The 12015-nt window shown below is 46.2% G+C and overlaps 1 protein-coding gene across 2 annotated transcripts in view; it reads right to left on the reverse strand.

Annotated features, from left to right (window-relative positions):
* Positions 1-7884, reverse strand: part of ZNRF2 (zinc and ring finger 2) — a 59120-nt gene extending 51236 nt beyond the window's left edge. Inside the window, exon 1 of one of the 2 annotated variants that reach the window (XR_012658984.1) lies at positions 6816-7385. Coding sequence is in view for 1 of the 2 variants with exons in the window: in XM_075083351.1 (XP_074939452.1) it covers positions 6816-7293 (478 nt within the window). In the remaining variant the exon portion in view is untranslated. Of the gene's footprint in view, positions 1-6815 lie in introns of both variants that reach the window. The other variant, XM_075083351.1, reaches the window with a different exon arrangement.
* Positions 7885-12015: the final 4131 nt, after the last annotated feature.

A 12015-nucleotide genomic window follows, 5' to 3' on the forward strand; every position in this document is an offset into this window, starting at 1 on the left:
ATATCTAACCAGAGCGCAGACAGGAAAAACACTTTCCTGGATGCCGATGAAATGCTGTTCTGTTTTTACTCAGGTAATCTGTTGGGTTTTTTTTTTTTAAACACAAATTGTTTTCTTTTGATTCGTTAAGATGCATGTCCTTAAAAATATTCCAAAATAAAACACTCCAAGCACTCAGAGGTTTCTCATTGTTCCTTTTCACAGGTTAAACATCTGCAAGAACAATATGTACCATTACCACAGTAAATGAACACAATCTGTAGAAATGACCATACGTTTCTCCTGAAACTAATTAAACCATTAATGAGCATTAAACACACTACAGAAAAATTGTGAAAATAATATACCTTTGGTTCATGCATCTGCAAATAGCAGGGAAAACCCACCCAAAAACCTTCATAACATTATTCAAAACTTAAAGTATCATGCAAGGCTAACACAGAACATCAAGAACATTTACACGATGAAGTTTTCCATGAGCAGCTGGCAAGAACAGAAGAGAACTTACCCAAATAAATGGGTAGGCAATGTGTTTTAAAAATAGTTTTGAATTTCTAGCAGTGACAAAAGGCTTTCTTTATAAGACAAAGAAATTACTTGGGAGGTTGTTGGAGACTAGTCTGCAATTAGGTGAGACAGCATGAGGAAAGGCACACTGTCAGGATATCAGGGTTGGATAGGTATTCAGAAGACATTAAAGAGGAAGGCCTTTGTTTGAATTGGCACTGCCAAAGCTCAATCAGGTATTATCGCTGTCTTGAGAGCCAAAAGAAATATTTATATATGCCACTATAATTAGGCTGTTTCCTTTTCCTGAGACCGTTAACTATTTCTGTTTCTCCCCTAAATGCAGTACCACCATTTTTATTATTTGGCTTCTCATAACCCTTTTTGTTTACCAGGCAAGAGTAGGAGAAGAAAAAGAAGCCCTTCGAAGATCCTCTATCACTTGCCTCAGTCTTTACTCCAGTGCCCCAAGCCTCTCATCATCTCAGAGACCCGGCTGCCTCTTCAACTGAGGGCAACTAAACACAGTTCCGAGGGGCTTCACTATCACTACTATAAGATCCAAACAGTGCTCATTTAGTTCTTTTAGCTCTTTTCTTCAAATATGGAACATTTGAGACTAAAAGCAGCCTCCTGACTGAGCTGGAGCAGATGGGAGGTTGTGGTGGTGGACTTTTTGCTTCTTTTTCCTGCCCCCTGTCCAGTCCTTAGTAGAATTTACATCTCTGCTGCCAACCAGGAACTATATGCTGCCCAATATATGTATGCAGGAACAGAAGAGCCCACTAAATACAGGAACAGCAAGACCCTGAAAAGGGACAGGATTCCTCAAATCCATCTGTCAGAACAGCTCTTCCGAGACTCCTTATCAATAGACTTATCCTTGGACTGCTTTACCAGCACAGCGCATTTTTCAATCTATATTTTGGTTAATGGAATGCTAATACATTTCCAAAACCTCCCATATCTTCAGAGACTGCAAAAAAGACTCATCTCTCTCACTTTGGAGTCAACTCACAGGTCTGCTTCATTTCTCACTGAAGAGAAAATGAGGCACACATCTATCTCCTGCCCGATCTGTCGTCGTCGTGAAGGTGTGGGTACGTGTACAGACATGTTTGTATTTCTCCCAGCTCCCAAGCTGGGCCCCATTTTAAATTTCTTCTACAATCAGCAGACTTCAGCCAACCTCTCACTGTTATTGCTCTCATTCTTCTAAAGTGGACAAACACAGATATGATTGTGTTTCACTGGTGCAGCCAAGTGAATAGAAACAAATCAAAACACCAAAGCAGAGACAGACTCTTAGCGTTCGCTATTCTGCACCTTGGAAGACCTATGAACAGCAACAGCAAAACTGTATGAAAATGCACATGGGATTATTTGTGTTCTCAACAGCAAACAGCAGAGTTATACCTCTAAAAAAGACAGAATTTGTATGGAAAAGTTACAGCTTTTATCAGACTAAATCCTTAACACACTTTCCTCATTCTGAATGGTTAGGAAATAATTTAGAGAAATACATATATTGTATCGAAGATTCACTGGCCTTCCTCAAACATCAAAAAAAAAGTCCAACTGCCAGGAAGAGAAGGTATGTAAAGCAATACCAAGGCATATAGGCTGAAACCGCAATAGCAAGTTTCACTGCTTCTACATAACTCACACACATGGGATATCCCAACAGTCTCATTGCAAAGCACGCTTCCCAACGCTTCTCCCAAGACAGGGGGCAAAGACCTTCAAGCTACAACTTTGGCTGGCAAAACAGCAGCAGCATTTAAGTCCAAAGTGTTCAAGCGCTTCACGATTTCTCAGAGCAATAGTACTTGCGTAATACTGGGAGAGAAGGGCAAGGAAGTGACCAAAAGTTAGTCATACACCCCCCAAAAAAAGGTGTGAGAAAGATGAAGAGAACCTCAAGAACATACTCAAATGTACCATATAACTAAACAGACCAGATGTAAAACAAAACAAGATGTGGCTTTCTAGGCAGTTTGAGAGACATCTAAAAAACTTCTGAGACTTCACATCATTCTTCTACTGATATCTGCTTCCCACAATCCAACAGGTAATTCAGGCTTAACCTGAGGCTTTTGTGAACTTTCTTCTATAGAATAAGAATTCATTCATTACTTCTACCAGCTATTACTACAAACAAATGCTACTATAACGTGCCTATAAGGTTGTATCCATACTTGTGTTACGTATATTCAGTAGCCAGTGATAAATACTGCACTGTAAAGTACTTCATAAAAACGCCTGATCATTCTTTGGCTTGAGAACAACGTAACAGACTTCCTTCTCACAATAAAGTTGAACTTAATCTCCAAATTTTTATTACTCCAAGTCTTGACATAGGCCTGAAAGCTGTCAACAGTTGTATCTGACAACACTATATATTTAAAATCCTGCCTAGAAATATATAATCAGAATTGTATACGACTGCATATAACACAATCTGAGATTTTGTATATATGCCCTTTTTCTGCTCAATGAACTCAAATTTCCACATCAGTTCTTCATTTAAAAGACTCTATATGTAACATTTCTGCTATTTTTAGTTGAATTTTTACATATTCTTCCCTAACAGAATTTTAAAGACAAAAAAATATTTAAAGGCTTTACTCTTGTCTTATAACAACATTCCCAAGAAGAGACTTGAATCTGAACACCAGAAGGATGCTTATATGAGATGTTTTCACCAAGTTTTTCTGTGTTGTGACCACCCAGAAACAGGATCACAAACATAAAGTGGGTTCTAAGGAGCTTTCAACACTTCCAGTGACGGAAGTAACACATCAGCAGTTACCCAGAGCAAAGAAAATTCCAAAAGACTGTCTATTTTTAGCTGAACTAATTGCCGCAAGCATAATTGACAAAAACAAGCTATACCCTAACTACAGCAGTAGTTTTGCTGTAGTACTGACAGTCTACGCAAAAACACTTGCTGCCTAAAAACACAGTGGAAAGACTAGCTGTGAATCTCAAGGCCAACTCTTCTGCAGGCTGTTCTTAACAGAAGGTAAGGATATTTACTTTGGGGCTGGGAGAGAGGGGAAGTCCCATTCACCGAGGAACAGACCGGGACACTTCTGGTCAAAAACCCCGATAACAGTGTTATCACCTTAAAGGAAGGTGGAACTCAGCACCGTGTTGCAAGAAAGCACTTGAACGGTCACGCGCAGGTTTGGCCTCTGCATCTGGGAGTGCCCCAAGATCTTACGGAATTTGGGCTTCGCTCTGCTTAATGCTCTAAGCCTACTCCAGGAGGGCTCACAGCACAAAGTTACACACGTGTGTATTTAACTTGTGAGACCGAGGCTCCAACTATTTAGTGAATTGAACTATCCCTGAGATGAAACATAAGGTTACATAGCAATATTTACTCCATTATACTTTGATCATAAAGGAGCCCGAGGTCAGACAGGAATGTCAGACCCTCACAGTCAAGAAAGGCTCCTGTTACTACGGTTCCTATTAAAGGAATATAGAAGGTAACTGACCACACTTTCCAATATGTTAACGTATGATAACATAATACTTCTTATATTCTCGCTCAAATGGCCTATTAACAAGCATAGTATGGATTTAACTATGATACATTAGAGAGTTAACATTTATACATTATTTCGGCATGCCAAGCTGCTCAGTAGAAGTGACAATAGAGTGTAATTCACTAATGGCAAATTAATTACAGTAATTTAACAAATGCAGCACCCGCGTGTCACTGATTTACGAGGCCAAGCAGCATGCCTAAAAACATAAATAGCCGGAGATTCAGTTCAACTTATGGAAGTTATTCTTGTTCCTCTTTTTTAATTTTAATTTTCACTGAATTGTTATGCTAATCCTCAAAATTAAATTCAGTAATTTTCAAGATAACAAGAATCAATTTGGTTAATTTGCAAGTTACAAAACAAGGGAGGGGACTTCAAACATGCTTACGATACACAAGATAAATGCCAGATACCACACCTAGACAAGCTTGAGCTAGTTACTATCAGGACAAAAACAATGCTTCAAGTTATTTTTTGCACCATGCTGATGCCACTAATGTATGATCCTCAGTGGGGCTACTTGTTCCAAGCATCTAGTTATTGCAATGAATCAAGAAAACAAAATGCGGGCAACTAAATAAGGATGCTGACATTCAATGTGATGTGGTGTAATGTATCACTGATACCACAGAATATTTGAATTGCAAAAAAGAATAATGTTTCAAGTGAGGCCTTCTTCACAGTATTATGATTAAACAGTTATTCATCCCAATAAGAAATACTAAGTTTCTTAGAAGAGAAAAAGCTAGCAGATTCATGACCATCTCATGACCACATAAGGACAGTGTATTTTGAATCTTGCTGCTTGAACCCCTAACAAATGGCATTCCTTATTTATTAGTCAGTAGATGAAGAGAGCGTAGCCCTCCTGGCACTTCTCCTGCACCGGGAAAAGCAACAAGCTTTGCATCATTTCAGCCTATATCTTCTCTAATATGCCAATTACAGAGATTTGCAAAAGACAAAATATGGTGTAGTACAGAAATTAATAGATTATTACATGCCACAGAAAAGTACGATCAAATTCAGAGTTATTCCGCAGAGACATTCCTGCATCTGAATAAATGGTTTCCTAGGTTATTGATCATCATCATTGCATTTACATTTAATCCACTCCCTCCTGGCAGCAAGGCAATGTATAAGTATGGATGGGGGAAACAAAAAAAAAACAAACCACCAAACCACAAAATAAACTTTTACCTTTGAGCAACAACTGGCTACATGTTTTAATAGTTCCCTTGTGTTTATTGTGCTTAGCACAAACTGTACAACATTCCATGATAGGGCATCCTTTTATCGCCAAGAGAATCGCATGCACCTTCTTCCCCCCACATGCTACCCTGATGGTGTAACGAGCATCCTTGCAACAAAGCACTCCTACTGGGCAGCTTGGTACTGTGCGAGTAGTTACGGTTTCTTTCTTAAGGGCAAATATTCATGTTCAACCACTGCACTGGGAGGAGGCAGTTTTAGGTGTAGGAAGTAACGGGTATGCTGACTTCAGGTCAACACACCAACAACATATAGGTGGCAGGCCGTGTGATAGAAACCTTGTGCACCACGTAAGGGTCAGGCTGGAGAGAGCCCTGCTTTGGCTACAAACAGGTCACATTACAGAAGAGAAGAAAACCCGGCCTGCTACAAATAGTATTCACAAACAGATTAACTAGAATACAGGACTGTAGGAATTTTACATTAGCCTCCTCTCGCCCAAAAGAAAGATTTTGAGGAAGTTGATTAGTATTTAGACAGGTTATAATACATATATATTAGAATTATCAATAGAATTAATCCATTTAAGAAGTCACCTTGCATTTTAAGGTTTGACTTATATGAACAACCTTTAGAATAAGCAGTACTGAACGCAGTGAGCAACTTTGAAAGCAGCTGGCAACTTACAGGCAGATTTTTAACTTTAAGGTAAAGAACACGGGCAGTAAAATGCAAGTCCTATACCAGCCCTCTTCATCTCACTATCACAGGAGAGACAAAAACTATGACAACTTGCTCCACGTTGAATATGCCTCTTAAAGGGCCTCAGCTTCTTGGTTAATTCAGAGTTTAGCTGAGCTTTTCTCCTGCCTCAAGGACACATGTGGCCAATCCTCAAGGCTACACGGTACCGGCGCTGCCAGCCTGTACTTCGGCGGCACAGACAGCTATCCGGCTCTACTCGTCTCTTCAGGGGAAAATAAACAGAGAAACTTACTTTAACTTCTGTTTTTCTCAATCGACTTTCTGAACCGAGAACCCGAGAACGTCGAAAGAGGAACAAGCACCAGCCACATATTAATCAGTACCTAAAGAAGCGTTTGGTCCGATTTTAGAATAAACGGCGGCGACTCATGATCCAATTAAATTCTAATTATGTAAGTAGCAGGCAAGAGTATTTACACAGGCACCGATTACAGCTATTAGAGTCTAAAGTCGCCGGCCGGAGCGGCTCTGCTTCCTCCCCGCCGTCCCGTCCGCCCGCCGCGGGGTTCCTTTCATTTTTAGCCTCCCCCTTTCACAGCTCTCCTTATGAACAAAAGGAGACGCTGGCCTGAAACTCCCCTCTCCAGACCGTGCCCCTCTCCGGCGGGCGCACGCCTGGAAGAGCCGCCGCTCTCCCCAAAATGATGATTCATTACCCGTCCCGCCTCGGGGCCGGCAGAGGGGGAAGGACCCCCCAAACACACACATCCCGCCCGGCCGGCCGGGCCCCCAGCCCCGCAGCAGCGGGAGAGGCAGCCAAACCCTCCTTACCTCCGAACAGGTGCGGCGAGAGGTGAGCGGGCAGCGAGCCGATCACTAGCCGGGGCCCGCCGGAGGAGCCGGAGCCGCCGCCGCCGCCCCCCGCGGGCCGCTCCCGGCCGCCCTCCTCCGGGGTGCTGCTGACCGAGTCCTGCGAGCCGTAGGGGCCGCTGCTGTGGGGGATGTTGAAGGCGGACTGCGCCGCCCGGGCCCCGGAGGCGGTGGCCCCTCCTAAGGACCTGCTCCGGGGTGCCGACCCCGCGGCACCCCCCGCCGCCGCTCCTCCTGCTGCCGCCGCCGCGCCGCCAGGAGCGGCATGCGGCGCCGCCGCCAGGTGCGCGTACCGCCCGCCAGCGCCTGCCGAGCGCCCGCCGGTCCCGTTAGCGCCGCCGCCGCCGCTGCTGCTGCTGCTGGAGGAAGGTAAATCCCCGCCCGAGTACGCCCGGGTGCGGCCATTGGCGGCGGTGGGACTGCTCTGCTTGGCGCCCATGGTCCCGCCGCCGCCGCCCGGTGCACTTCGCCGCCGCCTTCCCCGCGGCGCCCCGGGGGTGGCGGGAGTCCGGCCCCGGCGGGGGCGATCCGAGGCACGGGTCGCGCCGGGGAGGGGGGGAAAGAGGTCGCGCCGGGGAAAGGGGAACGGGTCGCTCGGTGGGTCGGTGTCGAGAGGGGAGAGCCGCCCGCCGGGATCCGGCTCAGCTGGCGGCCCCGGCGCGGCCGCTGCTCGCGGGTCTGGGGCGCCACCATGAGCTGCTCGGGACGTTGCTGGCTCCCGCCGCGCGGCCGCTCGGCGCCGCCGCTGCTGCCGCTGCGCCCGCTGCCGCCGCCGTGCCCGCCGCCGCCATCCTCCGCCGCCGCTGAGCCCTGTGGGGGGCAACGGCGGCAGCAGCGCCGCCGCCGAGGCCGCTCGCTCGCCTGCGGCGCGCCGTGCCTGTGCCGAGGGAGGCGGGAGGGGGCGGTCACCCTGGCGCAGCCGCTCCTCTACCGTGTCGCCATACTGGGGGCGGCACCAGCGGGCGGGATGGGGAGCGGTTACGGCGGCCGGGACCGCCGTCTCTCCCTCTTCTTCTCCTCCTCCTCCTCCTCCTCCTCCTCCTCCTCCTCCGCCCGGCGGGGTACCGGCCCCTGGCGGCTGTGGCGCGACGGGCCGGGCCCGCCGCCTCAGCCCCGCCTTCTGCTCCTCGCCTCAGGCAAGGTGTGGGGCAGCGCCAGGTGGGCGGGCGCTGGGCGAGGCCGGCTTGGGAGCTGCCAGCCTCGGGGGCTGCCGGCCCCGCTCCCTTCGGAAGGGAAGGTCCCCGAGGCGGCGGGGGGAGAGGGGTGGCCGGCTGCCGGCTCGCCTGAAGAGGGGAAGCCTGCGGGCTGCCGGAGCTGCGGCCGCCTCGGCGGGGAAGGAGTTAAAAGCCAAACTGCCGCCGGCAGAAGGCGAGCTGTGGTGTTTGCGGGCCGGCCGTTGGCCGGCCCCGGGCGGGAGGCGGCGGCGGTCCCCGGGTCCGCCCTCAGCGCTGAGTCCCGCCAGGTGACTCCCCCCGCTCCGCCGGGCCAGCGCGGCTCCGGCCGAGGGGCCGAAGGGCCCGGCCCGCAGCTCCCCGAGCCCTGGTTAGGCCTAAAGGCCGCTTACCCCCATCGGGAGCTTCCCCCCGAGTAGGGGACTCCCAACCGGGGCGGTTTGGTGTGAGTCTCGGTTCTCGTGGCCTGTGCGGGGGAGAAGCTGGACAAGAAGGATGAAGACCTATCTTTGATTCACAGGCGGTATAGGGAAGTCCTGAAGACCTCAGTCTCCCACTCATAGAGAAAACTCCCATTATTATTGATGAGAGCTTCACACAAGGATTGACCAACAGTCAAAAATTTTGGCCCTGTGAATTACACCAACATGGGTAACAGGCTTACTTTGCTCATGACAAAAATATCAGAGACATAGAATTATTTTGTTCTTTAAAGGTGTGCGATATTGAATGTTGTGTACATTGAATTTATACGAATATGATTCCTACAATCAGTCATCTGAGGTAAACTGCTTGGTTTTGTGGATTTTCATCTGCACTACAATAAAGTATGTCGCCATGAGGCAGTGCTATGCACCATCTTGGGACTGTCCCTCACACCATCTAGGTAGGGATTCCAGCTACATTCATGCCTATGCCACAATAGCGTAGTACCCAAGCTGTTTTACAATTGATACAATAAAACAGGTCGCAACCTTAATTAACATACAAAGCATTATGTAACATTTGTACTATATATATTACACGTACTTGCAATTATTACATGTACATTGTTATCTGTATTACGTGTATGTAATGTACAACTGTAACGCGTACATTACACGTACATGATTGGTGTCTTTGATATTCATCCTCAGACGGGAATAGGTGCAAAGGCCTCCCTTTCCTGCTCCTGTCGCCATTTCCACCACGATGCACGCAGCCGCTTTCTAGCATCAGTGCAGCTCACAGCTCAATTTGCAAGAAGAGGTGCTGTAGCTGGGGATGGCAGAGGAGTTTACTGGCCCTAACTCTTCATCCTGACACTGCTTTTCTACATAGCTGAGGCGCTTTGTGAATAATCTGAACCCCATTTAGAGGATGCTGCTGTAAACCATTGCTGGTTTCAGTGAGAGGCAGCGATTCCACAGCTGCCTCACGAACAGCTTGGTCTTTTGTGTGCTGGCTGCCGGGCAGACAGCTGGGGTCGATAATCTGCCGTCCCAAGCTATGCCATCCCCACTTGTGAATTACAAACTGCAGTCTCTGCTACCAGTGGTAGATAGCCCAAGGTAGATCAAGCTTTAGCACTTTCTAGTTCAGTTTCCTACAGAAAGAAAACCAGTGTGAATACACTGCCTGCTTTACCACCAGTTACTTTTAAAACCCTTGGCCAGCTTCAGCCAAATCTCTCAGAGACACTAACAGTATAGAAAATAAGCAGTTACATAGAAGATAGAGATCCTATTTATGTTCCCACAGGAGGGAAAGCTACCATAGGAATTCCTATCTTGCTAGATTCCGAGAATCTGTATGGGCAAAGGATGTTGCAAACATGACTCATAATTTCTGCTGCTCACGGAATGCCTGTGGCATGTTCAGCCCTATCGGAGCAGGTTTAGAGGACGGCACGCTCAGAGTTTTATGGAGTTTTTAAAATTTCCACTACTGAGTGCTAGCGGAGCTAGTCAGCTGCTAGAATAAACTGCTTTTTGAAAATAGTACATTGCTACACAGTACCACAGCACTTTCTGTAATTTCTTTACATTGGATCCAAGAGTTGAGCAGGTATTAAATTCAGGCTATTTTTGATTGTGAATAACCTTTCATTCAATTTAGGATTAAATGATAAAGCATACAGGGTGGGGGAAGCCCTCAGAGCATCCAAACAGTTACTCAGTCTTACAATCAGAAAATTACCTTTAACAGCATAAAGTATTTCACAGAAAAGAAGTCACAGAACAACAGGACAGCCTGCGTTCCTTTCTCAGAGAGCCTGGCTGTTCCCAGTGTGATGTGGTTTTCTTTTTTCATTTTTTGGGGGGCTTCAGTTTTTGTTTTGCATCTAGGGCATGTATTTGCAGCTCTCTTCCTATCAAGTGTGAGTCTAAAGAGGACACATACCTCAGAGAACACCTACCTCTTCAGAAAAGCAATGTGACATGCTTCTGAGCCAGCTTTCTCCCTTCCATCCTTCCCAGACCCTATTGAAAGTGGTTGAATAGAAATTTTTCTACACATGGAAATTTGCTTTATATAGTCAACAGTACAGTTAGGTTTTCAAGCTAACATTTCTTCTAACAAATGCCTGTCTACTAGCCATTAAGCCTTGTAGAGGCAAGGACCTGGCACTGTAACCTCCACCCATTTGTTCATAAATCCACTGCAGAAGTGGTTTGCATAAAAATTTCAGTTTCCTACCCAGCATAGAAAATAACCAGTGACAAGCGGAAACAGTGCAGAGGGAAAGTAGAACATCTTGCTGCTGACCATATTTCCACAGATCTCAAGGATCTGGTGGAAAGCAGTTAATTATATAAAAGCTGACTTCTCTGGGCCTGTATGTGTGAATGCTGTTATTATTCCTGTAGAAACACATCTAGGGAATCTTATTCATACTTAAATAAGCACGAAATAAGAACTAACCTTCTTGTTCCTTGTCCAGGATAGTGGGAAAAAAATGGTTTAGACAGGCAAATACACTCGCTGTTCTTTGTTACAAGCTGCATACCTCCACTTCAGTTCTGGTAACACTACTTCGTCTATCAGCAAGTGAAAATCATGAACTTGTTTCTTGACAAGTTTCCTTGAAAATACCAAGTGGCAGGTGTGCCCTAAGCATACGAAATCAGCTGTAAGTTCATAATATTGCACTTTTTGGAAAATGTGTGCTGATAAATGGAAGAGGGGTCTGAAGTTTTTTTCAACAGTGAGCTATGCAAGGCAGATTGTTCTCCCTCTCCCCTCCTGCCCCCTTCTTTGCTGGCTTTTACAGGGATGCTGAAACAAGGTTTCAACCAAGATTTAATTTCTGTCAAAAAGCATCCGACCCTGAACTAATAAAGCCAGCCAGAGGTTTCCATTCTGTTCAGAACTGATCAGGCACTCCTTTCTGAAGGAGAAAGGTTTAAAAAGTAATAGCATGCACTCATAACATACAGCTTAATTTTACAATAGCTATTGTGGGCTCCTAACAGGGTTTGGGCAACTAGATTTTCTGAGCAGGTACCAAACTAGAGGTGCACGTTGTGGTTGGAAGAGACCGATGCCGTTTTTACGTCACTGTATGTTTCAGCTGTTTAAAATAAATAGCGCTGCACACCACCTCTCCACAGATACTGAAAACAGAGACTTGTGAAGTGTTCGGTTGCTCATAGAGAAAGCAAACCAGAACTGTTTTATCCCTTTAAAATAAGATGTGTAAAATACACGTGCCTTACATCTGCTGCTAGAGTCTCATCCAGCAGATGAGACTGTTAAATGTTCACATCTGTAAGCTAAGGGAAATAGGTCCTGTATTATCCCTGTCAGTGTGACTACAAATGATACATAAACCTATTGTAGGCCTCTTTTTAGATATATTCTGGTATCAGTTTATCTACAGCTGGTATCTGGTATTTCAAGGGATGTAGGAGACCCTATTATCCTGTACCTAAGATTTTTATTTGCATTTAATAACTCTTTGTATATATTGACTTTAATCCTGTGAAGATTTACACACATGCTTGCAC

The sequence above is a fragment of the Phalacrocorax aristotelis genome, chromosome 2, assembly GCF_949628215.1.
Source record: "Phalacrocorax aristotelis chromosome 2, bGulAri2.1, whole genome shotgun sequence".
Taxonomy (NCBI): domain Eukaryota; kingdom Metazoa; phylum Chordata; class Aves; order Suliformes; family Phalacrocoracidae; genus Phalacrocorax; species Phalacrocorax aristotelis.